The 24,708-nt window shown below is 32.6% G+C and overlaps 1 protein-coding gene across 1 annotated transcript; it reads right to left on the bottom strand.

Annotated features, from left to right (window-relative positions):
- Positions 1 to 24,463, bottom strand: LOC137408251 (receptor-type tyrosine-protein phosphatase delta-like). The gene is made up of 13 exons (XM_068094690.1): positions 24,303 to 24,463; positions 23,625 to 23,661; positions 19,746 to 19,915; positions 16,032 to 16,158; positions 15,239 to 15,435; positions 13,412 to 13,547; positions 9,810 to 9,918; positions 6,333 to 6,520; positions 5,489 to 5,677; positions 4,402 to 4,534; positions 4,059 to 4,157; positions 2,724 to 2,845; positions 1 to 421 (listed from the first exon to the last, which is right to left on the bottom strand). The coding sequence occupies exons 1-12, from the start codon at positions 24,333 to 24,335 to the stop codon at positions 2,770 to 2,772; spliced, it is 1,494 nt and encodes a 497-aa protein (XP_067950791.1). The 5' UTR covers positions 24,336 to 24,463; the 3' UTR covers positions 1 to 421; positions 2,724 to 2,769.
- Between the last annotated feature and the right edge of the window lie 245 nt (positions 24,464 to 24,708).

Below are 24,708 nucleotides of genomic sequence, written 5' to 3' on the forward strand. Positions count from 1 at the left end.
TACAGCAAAAAAAAACAAGTTATATTATATATAACAGAAGATCAGCAGAAAATGATTATTAAAAACATATACAAGCAAAAAAAATATTTTTAATGAAAAAAGCAGATTAGTCCAAAAAAGGAAAAATTAGGACTAAATAAGAAAGCATCTTATATCAGAATAGCGGTTATCTAAATTAAGGATAGAAGTTAGCAAAAAACTACAACAATACTGGAAAAGAAATTTACTAGAACCACTAGCTTATTTGTATTTAGAAAACCTAAACCTGACACAATTTACTGGTAAATGACCTTTGACCTCAGTTCAGACAAACTTATTATGTAAAGCAGAATCATATTGTTGTAACTACTGGCACGTGTGGATAACCGGAATATGTAAGCCGACGATTTCATCAGTCAGGGTTGATGTATCATCCATAGAGCTACAATCCAATAAAAATACTACATGTAATTAAAAAATAAATAATGAAGATTCATGCCAATGATATTCAATTAATTGGCAATATGGTAATAATCAATAATCAATATGTAATCAAACTTTAAAGTTACTTAAATGACATTGTATGAACACCCTACAATGGCCTTCAATATGATCATCCTTATGAAATAGTAATATGTAGTAACTCACATGTAATGATGTCACAACTAAAAAAATTCTTGTGCACCAACTCGATATATTTAACATAGAGCCTAAAATGTTACAACTGTTTTGTTTTTTATCTTCTATTTAGGGCACACATGCAAACTCCACATTTTTTTACACAAAAATCTGAGGAAACAAGATGTACGAGCTGTTACAGATGCAGCTATACATTGGCTAGCCTAGCCTTTTTATTTATGAAGTATTTAGAAGAGACTCATCATATTTTACAATGTATTTATTACAGTCTCATAGTGCAAAGTTTATAGTGCAAAATAATAGAAACTTTAAAAAACATGTTGGTTTTGGAATAGATTAAAATGATTTACATTATTTATAATGGGAAAATTTCTTTGAAATTCAAACAATTCGCTGTTTGAACAGACATTTGGAATGGATTTTAGTCAAAAGCTGAGGTTGGACTGTATTTTTAAATGCAACACTGTGTCAATTTGGTGATTCAGACAATACACTCACACTAAACCATTACAGATAAGACAATGCCATACAGTGATATAAGATATAGATATGACAGAAATATACATGCGCTGCATGATAGATGTCAGCATTTTCTTTAAACATTTCATACTAGGAAGAATATGTAAAATAATGTTTTATTATTCTTTTATTATCTATTGTCCTATTATAAAGTTTCATTCTTGTTTGAATGTACCAGATAATCAACACACAACATGCGGTGAGATGCACCCTTAGTTTCTGGGGGGCAGATTCTTTAAAAACCTGGCCGATACCAACACAAACTGGGAGTTCTACTAGCTAAAGATAGCCTCAGTACCATTATTTGTGTATTTATATAATGTACATTAGACATGCATACAGATAGAAATTTGGATTACTCTATACGAATATACGGATCAATCATTGAAGTCATCAATCATCAATCTGAAAGACAGACTTTGTACTTTTGTTGACATTGTTTTTATTTTATTTGTCTTTCAGAAAAAATATTTCTGCAGCCAGTCAGGTATTCAGAACTTGAGATTGAACATCATAACTCAAAATGCCATATAGAGATGTTCATTTTGAACAAATTACACAAAGTTAATATTTGAATAGCTGATAATTCGCAGTTGGTTAGTGAAATATGTTGACTTTAATATAACAGCTATATCAAATTATTTTTATTTGCCTCTCTATACATTTAAAGTATTAACAGCAATTTTTTTGTTATAAACAAAATGTTGGTGTAGAAATGACATAATTTGCTGCTATAATCAGAAATTTAGCTGTTCATAGACACTTACATTACTTCTACAGTGATGATGTCATCATCAATGCATAATCATAGTTGTTCATTTCATATGATTTAGTTGTTCAGCTAGTGTACTATTATAATTATTACTTATGCTGTTTGATTTATTATCTGCATCAGAGGATAAACTTTTAACAAGTAAATTAAGTTTTAAATTGTTCACTTAGCTTTCGCGTGTGCACAAGCTAAATGAATGTTAGGCTACCGTAAAGTACCTTGTGTTACATATTTTTACTTATACCTTATGTTTATTTTTTTTGCTTTTTTTTTTATTTATATTTATTATATTGTTTGTTGTTTTATTTATTATATGCACCTGTAGATATACAGAGACAGGCGAATAATAACTAACATAGAAGGTTGTTAGCATGTTAGCATGTTGTTAGCATGTTAGCATGTTATCATGTTAACATGTTAGTGTATTAGCATGTTATCATGTTAGCGTGTTAGCATGTTATCATGTTAGCATGTTATCTTGTTAGCGTGTTAGCATGTTATCATGTTAGCATGTTGTAAGCATGTTATCATGTTAGTATGTTGTTAGCATGTTATCATGTTAATATGTTAACATGTCATCTGCAACTACAAGCTGTATGAGCTTGTTAACTTCTCTATGACGTATCTCAAAATATGAAAAAAGATCTCTATGATAGCTGACAATGCGCGGGTCTAACAACACGATAGTTTATCAATGGCTACCCTTTGAAATGATAGGCTGCTAGCCTCAGGCCAGTTTGCACTAGATACACCCACTGCTACATATAATAACTTTATTAATCAAACCAACAACATGCAGTATGTAGATGCTGACCTAGCTTTCGATATCGCAGGTTTGTAGGTCACTTTATCAGTAGACATCATTCTACGTAGGAGCGAAGTTCCCTGGATTCCATGCCTTCAGAGTCTTTTTGACCATCCTGTGTCACTGAAGCCCTAAGCAAGGTTTGAGCACTGATGTGAGTATAACAACATCCATGCAATATAATTTAATATTTAATTACAGAAGACACTTTATAACGTTTCTGTGTTTTACAAAATTATATATAAATATATATAAATGTTTGTATATAATTATATATAAATATATATAAATACATATAAATATATATATATATATAAATAATGTAGCAAATATTTACAATAACAAAAAATTATTAAAAAGCTTGCCTGGTAGTTTTTCTACTTTTGCGCACACAGTAGAAGACAACTCCAAAGACCAGCAAGAGAACTACGACAGCTACAACGATTCCAACAATTAAAGCTGTCAAATTATACTTTGTTGTAACCAAGGCTAGGCAATCAGAATCTGTGTAGAAGTCATTTTTAGTCCACCCTCTTGCGTAGACACTAAAAGTACACAGGATGACTTGACTGAAAACACTAATCTAAATGTGCAGCACTGTAAGTAGATAAACTAACTAGTCAAGTTGTAGCTTTTGTTATCAGAAAATTGAGTAAAATCTTTGATTTTGTATGTTTTTAAAGCAACAAGTTTATAATTTTAAACCACTAATTTATAATAAATCAGGCTGTGCTGCGGAAACTGTGACAAAGTGCATATTGTGTGATTAGACAAAACTATCATTAAAAGGAAATAAAAAGTTGTATTTAATGAAAAATGGAAAATTTCACAAAAATTCGCAAATGTCCTAATGCAAGCTTTATTGAGGCTTTATTAAAGGGTGCATTAAAGCTTTTTCTAAAATAATGCCTCTAAATAAAAATGCAATGCATGTGCATTTTTAAATAAAATCAAACACACAACTGAAAGGTAAAAATTCATCAAAAACAGAATATGAAACTTTTACCGCTTTAATAGCACCGGTATCATATACATATATTATCAGCCAACTAAAGCAGGTGAGATAACTTCTAACAATTCCAGATAATACCTTATTAATAGGAACAGTGAACATAACTGGTGTGAGAATTCAAGGTGATAAAATAAAACAAGATCAAATTTTAACAGCTGTGCTTTAAAAGTCAAACTTAGGACATTATATATTAGCCAATGAAGAAACAGTAGTTTTCACAAAAACTTTAGCACTCCAGTAGGTAACACAAGCGTTTAGTAAAGAAAGAAAGCTATTTGTTTTGAATATCAAGTACCCCCACCTACAGTATAAGGCTTAATGTGATACCATACCAGTAAGTTTTGAGAGCTTGCAGTGGTCCATTACAGTACTGGCTCTCAGAATCACAGCTCTCTGATCCTATCGTGATCTCTGACTGCGATGATGTTGTCCTAAACAAAGTCATCAAGTTATTAAAAAAATTTAAACATTAGCAATACAGAAATATGTATAGCAACAACTAATCTACAGGTGAGTTTCACTTGTTTGTATATAAATATTAACAGGTTATACTACTAAGTGCCAACTCGCTTGAAGTTCATGATTTGAGTTGTCTTATACTCAAATCATGAGTTCAACGTCCAACTCAAACTTGAGTTGGACGTGTCATATATAAATCAAGTACAGCAGAGTCACCTTCTGTTGTTTATTGTTGTTGACCAGCTGGCTGGACTCGGTTGTGGCATTGCTATAGCATAGGGTTCCCTGAAGGACTTTTTCTTAGCCTCATTCCAAGTTAATGGCTTCATCATATTCTCTGTGTATCCAGCTACAATAGTAGCAAAGTTAAGGTATGAGTAACTCTCTGAGACCATCTATGGCCATATGATTATTGCTTTGTCATTCAAGCTGAACACACTTCATCATTCACTGGCCAAAGGTTTACTGTATTATTTGTTGCTTTGTAGTTACATTTTCTCATTCGTACTTGATATTAGTCTACCTTCTTCAATGTGCTCTTTCTCTCTCTTTCCCTCTCCCTCTTGCTTTTTCTCTCTTTCTCTCGTTCTCTCTTTCTCTCTATCCTCTCTCTTTCTCTCCCCCTTCTCTCTCCTCCTCTCTCTCCCCCTCTTTTTCCCTCTTCTCTCTCTCTCACCCTCTTTCCCCTCCCCCCTTTCTCTCTCTTTTGCTCTGTTTCTCTTTTGCCCTATCTCTCTCTTCCGCCCTCTCTCTCCTCGGCCCTCTCTCTCTTCCATCCACTCTCTCCTCCGCCCTCTCTCTCTTTTTCACCCCCTCTCTCTCTCTTCCACTCTCTCTTGCCCTCTCCACCCCCCTCTCCTCCCTCCCTCCCTCCTCCCCCTCCCTCTCCCTCTCTTCCCCTCTCCTTCTTTTTTTGCCCCTCATTTTCCCTCTCCCTTCCTCTTTCTCCCTCCCTTTCCCTCCTTAATTCCAAGTCAATAGATTCTCTATATTCTCTGTGTACCCAGCTACAATGGTGTTTGGTTTTAAATTTACTAGCTTTGGGAGACCAGATACAACAATGTATTTTCTCACTCAGAACTAAGGTTGACTTTACTCTCTTAAAAAGTCCCTCTTTTTCTCAACTATCAGTAATTCTCACTTTTACTCTTGCTGTGATTTTTGGCGTCCTTACTCCCTGTTTACTCCATTATACTTCCTCTATCTCACTCTTTCCGTTTCTCTTTCTCAATTTTTCTACTCTCATTCTTCCATCATCACCTCATTTTTTTTCCACACATTCCATTGAGTGAAACATGCTTACATTTTCGCTGTTGGTCATTTGACTTTTCTTTTATAACAAGAATCTGGTATTGTGTTATATCTCCATTGCCCTGAGGAAATATATCTTGTACATTCTTCGTTAATTTAAAAGTTACTTGATCGGATGTGATACTTTCTTCAACCAGCCAATTTTTACGTAACTGCTCAGAAACCGGTGGAACTGGTGCGCCTGTAATGAAATGTATGCAGTGCATTTAGTACATAGAAGTCAGTCTGCCATGTTTAGCTATTGTTTGTCCAAGCTGCATCTTATCGAAAATGACAAACTTATACCTACTTGAGGTTTTTTATTATCTTTTAATAATTAAATATTTTCTAATCAGATGTTCAGGGCAGAGTAGAAGAATTGGATAAAATACGGCCAAGGCTTTTCTTATCATAGTTTTAATATGCAATACTTTTAAAAATCTGTCAATTAATTGACTCTACACATGAAGTAGTTTCTAAAATAGAATGCTGAAAGTTGAAAAGCTAAAAATAATACAGTTATAAACTTATAATAGACTTTTTTAAACTTCAGCTAGTCTAAGTTGAAGTTAGTTCCGCCAAGCCACTCTATCACCACTTTGATCTCTGATCGTGCATATCACTGAGCTTACCTCTCAATTCCATTGCCTCTTAGGTCATGTAACGATAAAAAGCTCAATTATAAATAATATTTTTGTCAATTTATTTTTTACATGAAACTATTTTTCACTTCATTTTATTGTCACGTGTAACTTCTACGGTGTTTACTAAAAATTTATTATATATCGTTTGGCTGTAAAAATGGATTAAATTTATTACAGTGAATTTTTATGGGAAAATTTGTTTAAATTACTCACTCTGAAGTGTGGTTAGTTCCAACATAGCTTCTGGTCCAAGCAAACGACGACCTCGGTTTTCCTCAACATAACCGGAGAGATAGAATGTATGAAGGGTGTCCTGTGTCAGGTTGCCAAATCTATACTCTCTACTTTCTGTGTACACTTCATGTTGTTTACCTCTATCCATATATCTCAACCGGTAGCCTCTATTGTTGAATAAGGTAAGTATAACAACTAGGTGTCACAAGTTAGTATTTTGCATCCATTTGATTTTAAATTTTAAAACAAAATGCCCTCTTTACACAGACGCAAAGAAATAGGTCTAAAGAAAAGAATCATTCACAAAAGAATGAATCTCTAACGAAACCTAAGATGAAATAAAACACTGATTTCAATTGGGGGTCATCAGGGGGCCACCGCTCACCAAAATTTTTTCTCATTCCATCTCACTCATTGATTTAACTATAGACAATTATGAAATATTTTTTAATTCAACATATTTAACGAAAGATATTGTAAAACCTCTATTTGACTGCCACCTCCATTTGAACGCCACCTCTAATAGAACGCCACTATAAGAGAAGGAATACAAATACAGAGCCACCCTTGAATTCAATGCCCCTCCCCCTCCCCCCCCCCCCCCCCCCGTAGTTGACTGCCATTTTGACCTTCTTTGATCTTGTTGAAATGGAATTTTGTTAGCAGTTCTTTTAGACTGCTATCAAAGCCTCTAGATCTAAATTCCATCTATTGTTTTCAGGTTCATCAATAATCTGTTTTCAATCTGACCCAAAGACTTCAAAGCATTTTGATGATCGATGTGAATACTTCTCAGGAACGTCATGCGATGTAATAGCAGCTATTGTTATGATGTATCGAAGTCCGGTTTTTAACTCCAAAGCTTTACAGTTTTTTTAAATGTCACACCATCAAAATAAATAATAACTGCAATCAGCTAATAGCAGTTCTTTGTTTACCTCGGTGTGATACTTTGATGTATATGAAAAACGGTTTAATAAAAATACTGAAACTGGCAGCATTAATGTCGATCCGTTAGAAGGAGAATGCCAAATATAAGCGATGCTAGCATAGCTTCGCCAGAAAAAGGGTTAAATTTATCTTTTCAAAATTCTGACATGCTAATCGAAAAATACAATGCCACCCTCTATTTGAACATCACCTCTAATAAAATGCCACTACACGCAAAGCATTGAAAAATAGCATGCCATGACATTGAAATAGAGGTTTTACTGTATATTTTGCACAAGCCTGAACATTGCTACTTTCCCGTAATAAATAGCATAAATTCCGCTTCATCCGATAGGGACGACAAAAGCTATAGCTACCTACTCATTTCAATCCTCTCCAATAACGATTTTATGAAACCAAATACTACTAGATAGTCATGAAACCTTAACAGATCCCATCATTTCTACCAAAACAAATTTTGTTATAAGGATACCGTTCTAGGTTTCCTTTAAGATTCATTACATGCAGCCAATATTGTAACATTGGATTGTGCAATAATTCTGTGAAAGCAGAAAGATATTTGTAAATACTAAATATATATGGAGAACAGGACAAGTAGCGTTATACATACTACGCTTATCAATAACTAAGTATTCCAGCTCACCATTAACTGTGGAACAGTTGAAGTGAAATAGGATTAGCTAGGATTGATGATACCAAGTGTTGTTCTTCCAGGATAAACAATAAAATCTACTAAAGAAGGTAGACCCGTGTTCTTTGGTTAATAAAAATTTAGAGGAAGAGTAGCATGACAACATTTTAAAAAGTAGATCATTTTATATTCTAATTTGTGTAAAGACTAAATTCAGGGTGGCAGTCTTAGCTTGCTGACTTTTGAAAGCGATTAATTACAAAATGGATGTGACCAGTAAAAATAGATGCAAATCCATTAGCAAGACATGAAGAAATTGGGCTTAACCACAGTAATTTTATGGGTAACTGCAGCTAGTCCTTAAAGAGAACTAATATAAAAACTGAATAGATAGCAAAAATCACCAATTATCCAGCTACGAAAATAGTGATACAAACAGCGTTTGTCAATAACTTTGTCTCTGTAACTGCATGCGAGCGCCTGCAGATTGCTTCAAAATCATTTCATGAGAGGAATACTTTCAATAGTATTTCACTATCTCAAAACCACTTCTGCAAAATGCATGAAATTTGCTACCGTTGCTGTTTCTCTAGGATTGATTTTTGAAGTTTTGCTTTTCTTATGTTCTTACTAATAAGGTACTTTTCTTTAGAGGAAGCTTCTAGGGATATCAGTAAGAATAATCAATTTTCAAGAATAATAATCAATAATCAACACATTTTCATTTAAATTTATTTTTATCCAACATTACTAGAATCTCTAGAGATGTTACACCTATTATAAAATTCATTTTCAAGTTAATGCGTTTTTCTTAAACTGCTATCAAAATGAATTAATTAAAAGTTGGCTATAATAATTTTACAAAGTTTCAGCTATAACTAAGCCTGAGACAAAGCTTGTGTTTTTTCAAAGCTACAGTTGATTAAATACTTGACATCTATCTACGTATATGTAATCAATCTGCAGAAAATCTGCTGTTTTGCCTTGTCAAAGTAAAGATTAGAAGGCATGGGAGAACAAACCTTGAAACCTTGACAATAATGCTAAGCAATTTGCATCATCTCTTTTAAAAGATTTAACCGACGTATAATGGCAGACTTGGCTTAGTATGAAATAAAATAGTATGGCTTAGTGCAAATGACAAGCAACCACTGAAGAACAGCAGCGAAGAGAAGGAGTGTGCATTTTTAAGTCAGAGGACTTGTCATTCAATGTCAACTAGCGTACTTGTCATTCAATGTCAACTAGGGTACTTGTCACTCAATGCCAATTAATGTACTTGTCATTCAATGCCAATTAATGTACTTGTCATTCAATGTCAACTAGGGTACTTGTCATTCAATGTCAGCTAGGGTACTTGTCATTCAATGTCAACTAGGGTACTTGTCATTCAATGTCAGCTAGGGTACTTGTCATTCAATGTCAGCTAAGGTACTTGTCATTCAATGTCAACTAGTGTACTTGTCATTCAATTTCAACTAGTGTACTTGTCATTCGATGTCAACTATGGTACTTGTCATTCAATGCCAACTAATGTACTTGTCATTCAATGTCAACTAGGGTACTGCCATTCAATGTCAACTAGGGTACTTGTCATTCAATGTCAACTAGGGTACTTGTCATTCAATGTCAACTAAGGTACTTGTCGTTCAATGCCAACTAGTGAACTTGTCATTCAATGTCAACTAGTGTACTTGTCATTCAATGTCAACTAGGGTACTTGTCATTCAATGTCAACTAGTTTACAAAAGAGTATTGAAGCTAAGCTCTCTAAAGATAACCGACACTAGTTTTGCAACTATCCTACATGTACACGTACTTGAATTAATGAGGAAAAAAAATCAATTTTGTTAATATTGACCAAAGAGGCTTACGCAATTTCGCCATTCCTTTCCTTTAGTGGTATTTTTTGCCAGTAAAGCTCAGCAGAGTAGGAAGTGATGTCATCAGAGTGTGTGAAGTTAGCAGGAGTTCCAGAAGGATCTACGGATGAAGAATAATTGTAAATATCTTTAAGAGAAGGGAAATGTTCAAGAAAGAGAACTGTACTAATAAAGCTATCTTCGTCATGAAAGTTTCAAATGGCTAAACTTTTACTGTTGCTCTCCTTGATCAAACCTTTTCTTGTACTATTTCAGCATCTCCAGTCATCTGGCATGGTTTGACTGATTATTTACAACCGGTCTAAGACTTTCCGCTGCAGAACATTTTGGCGCCAGATTTTGTGGTGCCAGACTTTTTGGCATTTCAGTTTTTACGCCATATAAATTATTTACACTGATATACAGTGAATAAATAACACGATAATAACTAAAAATGCAAAAAAAAAACATTTTATTCATAAAGCTTTTCACATAATACCGTTTTTCTACAAAACACAAAAAACTGAAATTTTATTTCAGTTCAGACTTTCTACTTGTTCAGTTCAGTATGTCACTTGGCATTTTATTGCACAATTAATGTGAGCAGCTTCAACGCCATATAATTATATTATAGCATTGTATTAAAATCACTCTTTTTTGGACTACATTATCTAATAAATTCTCCATTCCAAAATTTGATTCCCGAAAGCAGAGCATGTGTTAATACGTTTCAAACAGATGACCTCTGAAAATAGCTAATTTTAGGGACCACTTTTTAAACATTCTATTTGTGTGACAGAATTTTTGGCTTGCGCACTTCATAGGATGCGGCCCACCAGCCGATTGATGTAACTCTATAGCTACCGCTCAAAGATTAAAGGTTGACTTGCAACAAAAGTCACATTACATTTATTTGGTATCAAAAGTTTCACCATAACTTAATCTGCTGTGTTGTAGGTGCAAAATATGGGAACATGTGATTACAAGCTCCTAAAAGCTCAAAAACAAACAGTTAATCGCAGCCATCTCGAAAACACCGGTGGTTGGAATCCCTTTCCAAAACGGCTTAAATGAGACGTAGCTGAACACGATGCGCTTCTGTTTACAGTTTCATGCAATCTCATTTGTCGAAATATTTTCACAAATAAACTTCACCCATTCAATAAAACCATGTCTATTGTCCTTACGCGTCTATTTCATCATCATCGTAATGCTGTCACTTTGAGCACTGATATTTTAAAACTTTGCTTAAAAATTAGTTTAATTTGTTAACCTTAGCTCGAAGGAGTGCATATCATCCTCTGATAACCATAATGAGCCTGTTGGTCACCTGCGATGGTCGAAAAATGCTGCAGAAATTGTTCGCGCCAATTGTCAGGAAGTATCCGTCACAAGATTAGATTACGACTAGATGATTAGACCAAGATGAAACTAAACAGTATAGTAGCAAGCATCTATATTTGATAAGGGCTTTCCGGTAGAACCTGAAGTGTTTGTCATAAATTAGTGTTACGGGTATGAGACGTTTTATATTGAGCCTTTAATTGGCTTTTCATTTCGCGTGATAACATCACATGTCAAAACAATCACCCCGCCAAGTTGGGTACATCATCAAAATAAAGGGATTCCAACCTACAATGTTTTCGTGATGGCTGCAATGAACTGTTTGTTTTTGAGCTTTTAAAAGCTTGTAATCACATTTACACATATTTTGCACCTAAAATGCAGCAGAGTAAAAAAAGGTAAACATTTTGATACCAAATAATTGTAATGCGAATTTTGTTGCAAGTTAACCTTTAATATGAGACATATAAATACGGCGCAGACTTTTTCCGTATTTTTAGAATCTGTTTCCACTTTGTCTCATAATTATCTACCATGTTGGGTAACCAAAGCATGTAGCATGGCGACTAGATGGGCAATGTATTAGAATGGTGGCCATGGAAAAAACTTTTATCTCGCATTCACACATCGCCTTATTGTTAGCATTGTCATCATATATCATATGTCTACGTTTTGCCGAAAAAATGTTCTCATGTCACCGATTGACATTTGCATCGTGAGCGTTTTGCCACCAAAACTAATTCTCTGCTCATCTATAAGCAAAATCGTTGCTGAAAAATAAAACATGATTATATTGTTATAAATAAACGTAATTTAATTCTGTCAGTTAACCTGCAAATTAAACATTCAGTAAAATTAGCAGTTGCTCGCTCATACTATTTCTTCCGGTTATTAGCCAACCAACTTTAATCTTTGAGCATGGGCAGTGTTAATCTAGTAGCAATAAAGTATTGATTAGTATATCCGTCTTGCCTTTAGGTAACTCCAAAATATAAAACAACTACCAGAATGCCTGGGGGTTGCACGAGTAATAAAATATTCACTAAATGAATTTGAGTAACTTACTTGATAAGCTAGTAGTCTAAATCTTTACCAAAACAATAGCCATGTTTAAAGCCAACTTAATAATCCTTACGTCATGCGTAATGATCAACTGTGCTAGTTAATAGCTTTAAGCCCTTTAAGCGTGAGTATTAACAGTTGCAATGAATGTGATAACATTCACCTACTGCTTGGATATCGTACTGTAGTGAATTGGATTGCTAGTCTACAGACTGAGATATTCTGAGATCAAATCATCTGCGATGTATATTTTATATTGCTAGATTTTAATCACTATAGCTGGATATACACCGACATACATTTACACTGATATACTACACACAGGCTTTGAGAATTATTTATATATATGATACAATTAGTAACCGTCAGCTTGTTTTATACTTCAGCGCAATAGGTTTTATGTTTCATACGTTTTATACCTTCCAAAAGTAGAATCTACACATTCTACACAATTTATTTAGTCATGCTAACAATATCAAAAGAAAAACAAGAATTTATTTGTTACAAGAGCTGCTTCCCTTGAAACTGGTTTACATTAAATCACCATATCTCAGCGTTGATGCCGCAATACTTTGGTGATCGTTGGTGCTAACGGTGTTCACACTATAACAAGCCCATCGGTGATTGCATCAGCAAATACCCCGCAGCGCAGTGTTTACATTATACGATGGTGTTGTTTGCTTCCATTTTCACTTTTCTTTCTAATTTTTTGAAGGATCTCTTTTGTTGCCGCATTGCTGCTCGAATCAAATACTAGTCTCGCAGCGACTATCATAAATGAAAATATATAGATCAAGCCATGGCCACCAAATCAACATTGCCGAAAGGATGCACATTGTACAGGCTGTCATTGATGCTCGGCAAACTAGTGAGATAGTTTGACAACTGTCAAACTTCTCCAACATATCCGTGTTTCTTTTTCAATGCTAACAGTTTACGGTGCACATAATTAACAATGAACGGCGGAAGGACAACTCCGACATACAGCAATTTAGTGTGATTATGGATTACGGCAATTAGTGTGCCTTTATGGATTTTACATGACCTAATCTGTAGCAGCTCTGTAGTTACCTATTTCTGTAGCCATAGCCCATATATATGTTGTACACCTCAACTGAGAAAAGCTGCCCTTCCTTTTCTCGCTCGTTCTTCAAACAATTTAGCTCTAGCTTTTATTCTAGGACAGAAAAATAGATAAGACAACTTACTTGTCGCTAGAGTTGTCAACTCATCATCAGCAGTATCTCCCCATCCATACTCTGTTTTGGCGGCAATTTTCACAGCATATGTTGTGTAAGGTTTTATCCCATCCCTGATTGTTATTCTATCCACTGAAGCATTTACCTAGACATATGTATAGCTTAATAACAGGTTGTCATCAACATAATAAGAAAGGCATTTTTCAAATCTAATGTTGTCTAACAAAATTAAGCGTAGCTCCTTATTTGCTAATTAAGACCTTTCCAACTTGCATCAGCACAGATACATATGGCATTATATCTTTATTTATTGACAGTGTAATGATATGTAAGCAAATATTAATATTGTGTATATATAGTAATATATAATAAAATAATATATACATAGTAATATATAGTAAAATAATATTACTAAAATAATATTATTTTATTACTAAAATACATATTAATAAGTGTATATTTTATTAATATGCTTAATATTCTACATTATATTCATAGGTTAGTTAATGCTATAGTCTATTTCTAGTGTATAAAATATATTATATTTAAGTTTATTGAAATACATTGAAATATATTATATCTATTACATCATATAATATTTTGTAATGACACAGTGTATAATAGAATGGTATACTACAATATGGTATTCTATGACATAGTGTATGAGGTTGTATATTATTATTCTAAGAGTTGAACACTGTTGTAGTTTATCTCTGGCTATATCTATACATATAATATAATCATGGTTGATTGTATTTCTTTTTTAATCAATGTAAAAAAAACATGTTCAATACGAATCATCTTTTGAAATTATATTATATATAATATCATTATATTAAATTATATTATATTATCATTCAAAAATATTGTAATAAGTAACTTGAATAAATGACTTCTTTGAACTTGTAAATAAAATTTATCAAAGCATTCAATAAAAAGTTCATCGGTTTCTTCATAGCTCTGAACATCAGTTTTCATGTGAGCTATTTGGAATCCAATTACTAAATTGTTAGGATAACTCCTTATTCACTGCATGTTTTTATAAATATGTGAATTTAGGAAAAGATACATTGAATAGCACATAATTTGGCACAACAAAACAATCCAAATCTGGTCAAGGCTGATCAACCTTAAACGTTGAGGCTATTTATTTAACTTTTAGTGTAACAGCTAAATAATATAACTGTGCAATATAACAATAATATTATATTACGCAATATCGCATTGTGCAATATAATATAATAATAAATAGCCTAGTATAATAAATATTAGTACTCTAAAAGTCCGGTGCGTTGCAAGAGATCATTGTGTGTAATAAGTATCAGCACAAGTATTCCCACATAAAGCAAGTTGGTTGCATGTCACAGATACTAGCATGTCTTGCTGTTGAGCCGAGTGTGTGATTTTAAATCTCATATTATGCAGAATTGTTTTCCCGGCATTCACCCGTGGCTTCAGACGAACTCTTATTATAGTAGATATTTAGAAGCAAGATAAACCTATCTATGTACCTGACATCATGTAGAGCAAAAGCATTTAGAGGGGGTTAACGTTAAAACCTCCAGAGGTTGAGTCTTAGGAAGTTTTTCACAGTCTTAGGAAGACTGTGAAAAATATACTTGGAAAAATCGTTTCAGTATCGGAAAACTATCCAAACATTTTCAGCTTTCTGATAGCCATTTGAAAGTTTTAATGCAGTTTACATATTCAATAATCAACTAGCAAGCTTGGGGTACAAGACTGTCTGCTTCCTATTAATTTTCTTTCAAGAGTCTCTCTATTGCAAAATTAGACTAATTACTTAAATCCTACTAAGTTTTAGGGATGCAGACTTACTGTGGTATTGTAGAAGTCAACAAACGTTGAGATAGTTACTTCCCCGGTTGGGGAGACCTGGTGGTAAGTGACCACTTGAGCCTTTAGGGCTATGAAATATTCCTGAATGACACCATTCGGTGTATATGGCTCTGCCCATTGCACGGTTATGAAGTCATGTGAATAAATTAACCCCCGAGCGCTAACCTTTCCTGGTGCTAAAATGCAAGTTAAAAATTTTATTTTATTTTCAATTTAATTCTATCAATCATTATGCTATTTATGCTATTTATATTTACAGCGATTGATATTTCTATACATTTTATCATAGAGTATATTAAATCCGTAATTATTACAGACATCATCATTGTTCTACTTGCACAGTTATTCTCATTTCTTCGTATAAAAATTGTGAAATCAAATGGTGAAATCTAATGCTGAAATCAAATGGTGAAATCTAATGCTGAAATCTAATGCTGAAATCTAATGCTGAAATCTAATGCTGAAATCTAATGCTGAAATCTAATGCTGAAATCTAATGTGTCAATCAATGTATGACCTAATGAATATATGTGTACACATCAATAATATCTTTGTGCCTGCTGTTGTTAACTAACACATCTCTACTATCACACTAACAATTTACTTTTACTACATGTTACTCACCCGTGTTGAAATAGTTTTCAAATGTAAAGCTATAATGGTACAAAGATCTTCATATTGACAAGGACAGACAACTCTCATCTAGGGCTGGTCCCTAGCTTACCAAAAGATCAATTCTAGCCAAATAAAGAAGAGTTAAACGTTGACTTACCATATTGAAGAGTTGTAGCTCTAACAGGCTGCTTATCTAGGACACTTGGGTCAGAGGTTACAGGCTGTACGGCAAGGGTGTAGTTGGTGTATGGCGTGAGGTTGTCAAAAGTATACTCATGGATATTCTACAATGAATACAAGTGGAATAAAGAGGTCTTCAAGGTTTAGCTAACAAGAAAAACATAGTTATTTAATATAATTATATTCAGATTCACCGCAAGATAATAATATTACGAACTTAATACAGTAGTAACTTTATCCTGTTTAGAATCATGTTAACACTTAATTTATATTTGCCTTCCTTGGTCTGTGTTTGTGCAAGAGAGCACTCAAATTGTGTTGCTGTGCTTTTTACTGCTGTAATATACTAATTTGTGTAAGCATAACTAGTCAAAAGTTGAGAAAATGGCTGGTTTCCTATGCACCTCAGTTAGCACGTACATTTTTATAATTGTTAAAAAAATTTCACAAAAATAAATTTCAAAAATTAACAGCGATAAACTCTGAAACTTTTACATTTTCTCAAAAACTATCCAATAAAAATCATTTGAACAGACAGCGGTATTTAACAGAGATTTATTACTTAGGGATGTCAACTTGAAAACATACATTCGATAAAAACCCACCAATACTTAAGTATGTATATCGGTAATGGAGTTTGTTTATAACAATAGCTATATGTAGATGAATGCCCAGCATTGCTCGGGTAATAAAAAAATCTTTGGAAAAGTTTCTTTTTTTAACATATCTACAACAACTTTTACCATTCAAACTTTTAAACTTCATATCATGAGACAACTGTAAAGGTGTTTAAATGAGGAATAATTATCAAGTAATAGCTATATAGTCTGTTTTACTACAATGATTACAATGAAAAACGATTTGATACTAATACAACTATTACAAACTGAGGAAAAAAATAAAGATCATGTTTATGTTGAACTAATAATAGCAATTAGCACATAGAAATGTGTGTATAAAAAGGTTACTGTTTCAGCAGAACCTATTCATCAAAAATCGATACTGGAACAAATGCGAAAATGAGATATCGGACTACCTTTGTCTGATTTAGTCTGACCGAACTGAGAGAGAATGTAGAAGCAATTTACTCAAGATAATACAACAGTCCACATGAACATTATTTACCTTTTACATATTTAGCGATTGCCGTTTGGAAGAACCGGAAATTGAAGGAGTATAACAGAAAACTTGAAATTGAAATGGCAAATTTAAAAGTTACAAATTTACAAAAATAGATAATGAATATTGAAGCAGCTTTTAAAAAACTTTTAAAAACCAAATATAAAAAAGAATACTAATTAATAATAAAAAGTACATACTTAGTTTGTAACCTGCAGTCGTGATAAGGATAGATAAGATAGTTGAGAATGATAAGAATGGTTTAGCCTTATGGTTATATGTGTGTGATTGCAGACTTATGATTTGAATCGTTGTAAGTTCAATTTCAGCACCATGCAAATTTTTAATTGCCAGATTTTAATTGCTAGAACTGGACACATGGACGACAGAAAACAAAAGACAAACACAGAGCTTTATATATATATATATATACATATACATATATATATATGTATATATATACATATATATGTATATATATACATATATATATACATATATATATATACATATATATATATATGTATATATATATATACATATATATGTATATGTATATATATATGTATATATATACATATATATATACATGTATATATATATGTATATATATATATATATATATACATATACATATATATATATGTATATATATACATATATATATATATGTATATATATACATATATATATATACATATATATATATATATACATATATATATATATGTATATATATATATACATATATATGTATATGTATATATATATGTATATATATACATATATATATACATGTATATATATATATATATATATATATATATATACATATATATATATACATTGTATATATATATATATATATATATATATATATATATATATATATATATATATATATATATATATATATATATATATATATATATATATATATATATATATATATATATATATATATATATGCATGTAGGTTAGGCTATCATAAGCATAGTTCTACAAAAGCTTTCGGTAAAAGAAAGTAATAGGAAAATAATGCACCATCCTTAGCTTTAGGGCTTCAATTAGCCAAGTTAATAAAAAGCTAAACTGTTATGAACACAATAATTTGTGTTTGTAATTGATCTCTGCTCATGTACATATCAACTGATTATAATTAATCTATCAATTATTTATCTTCAGAAGTAAAAAATGTTCTCGTCCAATAAACCTTCTTATAAAATGTCTAGACTTTGCTGTTGTCACATTTCTTGTAACTTAGTTTTGGCCAAAATCACTTATTTTCTCATTCAAATACTATAATAGTTGATAAAAACTGCAGAGTTATCTTCACATGCTCAATATGTTTTTCATGAATTACCAGCAGTATGAATTATTTTCTTACAATTTTTAAAACTAAAAACTTTTATATTTGAAACTTGCAAAACCGTCAATTCGGAGAACTAAACCATGAACTTGGTCTAGTTAGGATTTCTACAACCGAAGATTGCTATTATATATTTATTATTTTGTTTATTATTTGTTTGTTTATTATTTGTTTATTGTGCTTTTCATCTATAACAGATAAACATCGCTAATGGTAGTAGTTCACTAGTTGATAACTTCCTTAGCATAACACTAAAAGTAAAGACAATTTAATTTTTTAATCGTTAACGCTCCTGTTTAATTTTAGGTTAAAATTTGGCGGTACCAATAGCTTTATTTGTTAAAAAGGAAAACAACATAAAATTAGATTCTGATCATAATTTTTACTTTTAAAATAAACTTATTGAATCAGAGAATAGATAAAAACTAATAAACCCAGCTATGAAAATATAATGATTGTTTGATAGCTGCTTTATATTGTAACCTCGGCAATAATTTTGAATAAACTAACCCAATAAAGCAAAGCCTGTCATAACATTATATTGAGAAAGTAGTGGGTGGAGAGTTAAGCTTTTAGGCGAGAAGCTTGCCGGTGTTATAAATGAGAAACTCATCTGACACAAATAATAGTCAAGTCAAACCTTGTCCATTCTAAACCATTCTAGCTGAAAGCTTTACAAAAACATGTCGCAATGACCCGATAGTGCTGCAGTAAATCAAGCTATCACATTCCTGTTAAAGATTAAAATTTTAGTAGATTTTATTAGAAAGCTTCAGATATCTTTTGTGATTGTCTTTAATGTTTGAAGTGATCTGATTGTCAGGATGCTTCAAGATGAAAATCAGCAAAACTTGATCAGAAAATTGAAAATAAAACGCTCAGAAGAAAAATACATGCAAGATAACGTCTATAGTTGCAAAAGGACAAACAGAATAAAAAAGCGTAACGCTGCAACTTGACCCCAATAGCTGATATCAACTATAGCAATGATAGCAACTAGTGACATCATTTGGCACGAGTTTTTATTCTGAGTGTTTTAACCACGATCAAGTTTTTTCGATTTTTATCTATAAACATTCTAGCAGTCAGTTCTCCTCAAACATCAAAAACTATCACAAATGGTAGAAAAATATTGATACACTCTAATAAAATCTAGTAGAATTTTGTACAAGTTAATTTTCAAGTATACTTCAAAACACTTACCCTCAAAGTACCATTTGCGCTGTAGTTAGATTGAATGCCTTCTCCATTATACGGCTCAGCAGTTACTTGAAATGACTTAATTGGTATCGGGTCCGTCCAATTAACTGTTATTGAATGTGTTCCAATGTCTATGATGGTCAGTTCATATGGCTCATTAGAGTTATCCTCTCCTGTAAGAGCAAAGAAACAACTAAGTAGATAACATCTCTTCATAGCTTATGGATGTCATGTTGAGAGGCAAATGTAATAGTTATATAGCTCGGTGAGTAAACTCATAGAGTATGCTAGTTAGCAAGTATGATAAACATTAGAGTTATAATGTACAATTTTAATTTGAAAAAAGCCTAGCAATAAATACTATGATTGTAAAAACAAAAGTGGTGTAACTCCCATGGCAACGAGATTAATATTAACACAATATAACACAAATATAATAATTTATATAATGTAGTGATATATAATATAATAATAAATATAATATATTGATATATATAATATAATAATATATATAATATAATGATATATATATATAACATAATAATATATAGGTCTATATAATATATGTAATATAATAATAAATATAATATATATATTATATATATTATAATGATATATATACTATAATAATATACATAATAAAATGATATATATAATATAATAATATATGTAATATGATAATAAATATAATATAATAAGTATAATAATAAATAACTCATGCTTCTAATAAATGATTTACTTAATTATAAAATAGTACACATTTCAGGTTAAAACAATATGTTACAACATATTGACAAGGCCCAAGGTCTATGAACTTCACATAGGTGCACAAAATAGAACAAAGACCATAATGGATTTCATGACTATGAGCAACATCCGAGCATGTTTTCGCAAGGTCAACATAGATTCATGTTGTGCAACGTGTTTACATAAGGAAGAATAAACTGCAATGAGTTCAGTTTTTTGGTGCACTCAGTAGAGAAATTTTTGGATGCCATTACACGAGTTGGCTTGTATTTTAATCATTCTGCACCCTATTGATTGAAGTGCAAAAGGCTGTATTAACTACCAATTTATTATTGTAAGGTCCACGTTTTGCAACATCAAAATATCGTCCTTACAAAATTCACCCTTGTGTGTACAAACTTCAAACAATCACAAATGGTGCTTCTTGTTATATACATGTAGTTCCTTTGATGGCACTAAATAGTTGACAAGAGAATTGTGTGCAAAGAACTCTATAATCGCTATAAGTATATTCATAAGTATATTTTGTATACTGCTATAGATTTGCTTTGTTAAATGAGCCTGCTTAGTAATAAGCAACTATTAGTTACGGTAACAGGATCAATTAGGCAACAGTTGGCTTATGTGCCTCATTTTTGTCTACAGTGATGCATCAAAGCCTTCTTTAAACTCAGTGCTGCCTTGACTTAGTCTTTATTCTAAATATGTGTTACTTTACGTGAATAAAGTGCATTGCTAAACTGTTTCCTTGTGTGGCAGTCCATTGAATAGAAATTCATTTCCAACTCCTGTTTTTTCCATCTACATCATTTTCTTATAGTGTAACTGCTGTTCTTGTTTATTAGTGCAACCATACATAAACAACACAGAAAATAAAGTAATAATCATTACGCACTGTGTATTGAAGGTACATGTAGGTCCAACACAAACATGTTGAAAGGAAAGTAAAGTAGTGATGAGTTCATGGCAAAAGCTTTCTTGCGAGATATCACAGATTTGTTGTGAAAACAGGGTAATAGAAGGCAGTAACCATGAGAGCAGCTAGTTTCTGAGAAACAGTAGTAGTGCAGCGTGTTTAACATTCAGAGACTACTAGATCAAGGGACACTAAAAGCATCAGACTGGAAAATGTAGCAAACTACAATCATCTGGAATACCACGATACATTCACTATGTTTCCATGGTGCATAGTACTGCGAAGCAGCCCCCTCCGAAGTCGAGGGGATTGTACATTTCCATGCTGTGCAGTGGTTATCAGCAAATTAGCAGAGGAGAGAAATTGTATAAATCGAATCGCCTGATGGAGAAATAGAATCGATCACGGATACCGAACGTCAGAAACGATCTTTTTATGCTTCTGTCGTCATTATACTTTTATTTACAATACACATTCACGAGGTTTTACAAACCTAAACACAAATTTTACAAAGCAATATATTTTTAACAAGTATTTTTAAGTAATATATTATTTAAAAGTTAATTTAGGACTTGTCACCTTTTTTCCGAAAAGTGTTGGCATCGATAACAAAGTCTAGGAAAGTAATCACCTCATCATCCTCGTGGGTGCAGACCATTATTAAATTTAGGTGAAAGAAGATCGGAAAAATAGAAGAAAACAATATTAGCGGAATAACCTTTGTACTAGTTTATGGCCCTCGAAGAATCCGTCTCCACGGCATGAGAGCTATGCGCAGCCACTGCGCAATCGCTGTTTCCTTGATGCGAATTTGCATTGGCTTCGCACTGATCAGTGCGCAGTGATTTCAGTGCGAAGACGCCGTTTCCACGATTCGGAGATAGCGCAACTCCGAAGCACTGCGCATCATGGAAACGTAGTGATTATAGAGAGTAGGGCAATAAACTGTAAAACCTCTATTAAATGCCATGGTGCTGTATTTTTTAACCCTTCCTCTATAGTGGCGTCTTATTAGAAGTGGCGTTCAAATAGAGGGTGGCATTGTATTTTTCAACTAGCTTATCCGAATTTTGTGAAGATAAGTTTAGCCCTTTTACAAACAAATTAGCCATGCTAATGTCACCTATATTTAGCACTCTCCTTTGGACAGAGTGTCATTAATTCCGTAGGACTTGGTATTTTTGTTAAAAAAGTTTTCATACACGTTGAAGTATCAGACCGAGTTGAATAAGGAACTGCTCTGATTAAAGCAAAGTAGCCAGTTACAGTTATTAATTATTTTGATGGTGTCACTTTTAAAGCTTTAAAGAAAAAACTATAAAGCTTTAGAGTTAAAAATGAACTTTGGTGCACCATAACAATAGCTTATATTACATCGTACAGGGTCCCTGAAAAGTTGTCTCATCGTTCATCAAAACACTTTAAAGTCTTCATGTAAGATTGTAAAACACATTATGGATGAATCTGAAAACAATGGATATGATTGTTTCCTCAGCGACTTTGAATCAGAGTGTAGTTTTGTCGATTGTGATAATAGATCTTCTCAGGTTCACCATCACTAAAACTATGGCAACCGCTGCAGCAAAAATAAAATAATTAATTGTTATTGATGTAACATTATTAATATTATTATAATTATTGTAAGTATTGTTATAATTATTATTACATTATTAGTTCCATTTTGTTGACATTTTTCTAGTGATCATTTTCTATTGTGAATTTGTAAAAATCAAAAAATGCCAAACAGTGGCAGTTAAATAGAAGCAGCTTTCAATTAAAGGGTGACATTGTATTTTTCAACCCTTCTCCTAAAGTGTTGTTTTACTACAAGTAACATTCACAAAAAGATGGCATTCAAGTTGGCATTTTACAGTACAGTGTAACTTCATTGCTGGTTTGTCACTTGCTAAAATTAGTAGTTCCATTGTTAGTACGTCAAGCATAACTTTGTAACAAGGTACTACGTGATGATGGTAGTGTGATCACAATAGCTGAGCCAATGAAGCCCTACAAATGTGATGCAAAGCTCAGTGCTTGCAAAATACTTCATCATTGAATAATTAAGGGTAAATCAATCAACAATCAATAAATCAATCAATAATGCAAATTTGCAAAGACTGTTTAGTCTATCACATGTGAAAACTACTTGAAAGATTAGCTTAGTACTAAAGCACCATATCATGGGCTTCTCTAAGGAAGAAGAGGCCTATCAAGCTTACCTGTGGTTGAGCAGACGAGGATTAGGGCTGTGAGACACTAAAATATACACAAAAAAGACTAGGTTGGAGTGAGATACGCAAACCATGTACAGATACACCAGTGGCCCGCTATGAATCTTTAGCAGAGTGTATACAGAACTTTACACTCACTGTATATCTCTATAATAAGACAGAACTTATTCTCAAGTTCGACAGCTAATGTCAAGTAGAGAGGTAGTGCCGTAAAACAGAGGAGTTGACAATGCCACTAATTTGGTACAAAACTAAAATGGAACAAAACGTTTTAGGTTCAAATAATGCTTTATATAGTTTGACATGTTTCTACAATAGCAAGCCAGTTAGGTTTAGGATTAATTTGAAGCTATTAATTGGTGCATATATGCTAGAAGTAGCTCAACTATATTATGTACTTCAAAATCACTAAAAGTTGCCAGCGCTTTTCTTTAATTACAAAAACGGTAGCTAATTTGCGATTAAGCTAGAAGGTGTTAAACTCAAAAAGTAAAGGGAGGATGTCATTTCCGAAAGCGTGGTAATGCTGCGAAAAGATAGTACAGAAGGTCAGCCAATCAGCATAGGATTTTGTAAGATTCCTTTCAAAGAGTTATAGGAGATGCCATAGCCTAATCGATCAAGAGTTCTGCCAGCTAAGATTGAGGCAGCAGTTTTAGCCCTTACCAGGTAAATAGTACAGTTGACAAAGTTGTTCATTGCCTTTTCCGTCGTTTCCTTTAGTTGTACGTAGTGTGGTATGATACTTTTGTGGTTTTAGTTTAAAGCGTGTGTCTCTATCTAGTGTTACACTTCCAGTGAAAGCTTTAGCCGGTCTCAAGAATTCACTGAAGCGTGAATCAAAAACAGCTTGTTTACAGCGTATATCGGTAGCACTCATACAAATTACTAAACAGAATATAGAGCAATGTAGGGTAAGAGGGGTGAGCTACTGCTTACATGAGACTGATATACGTATTTAGGAATGCAATGACTCAATATACTTCCTGTTTATTAAAGGGTGACTGCCATCGATAGTGGCCATTAGTAAGCCTTAGTTCTCATTTAGGAAGGGACAACTAGCTATGATCAT

Source organism: Watersipora subatra, chromosome 11 (assembly GCF_963576615.1).
Source record: "Watersipora subatra chromosome 11, tzWatSuba1.1, whole genome shotgun sequence".
Taxonomy (NCBI): Eukaryota; Metazoa; Bryozoa; class Gymnolaemata; order Cheilostomatida; family Watersiporidae; genus Watersipora; species Watersipora subatra.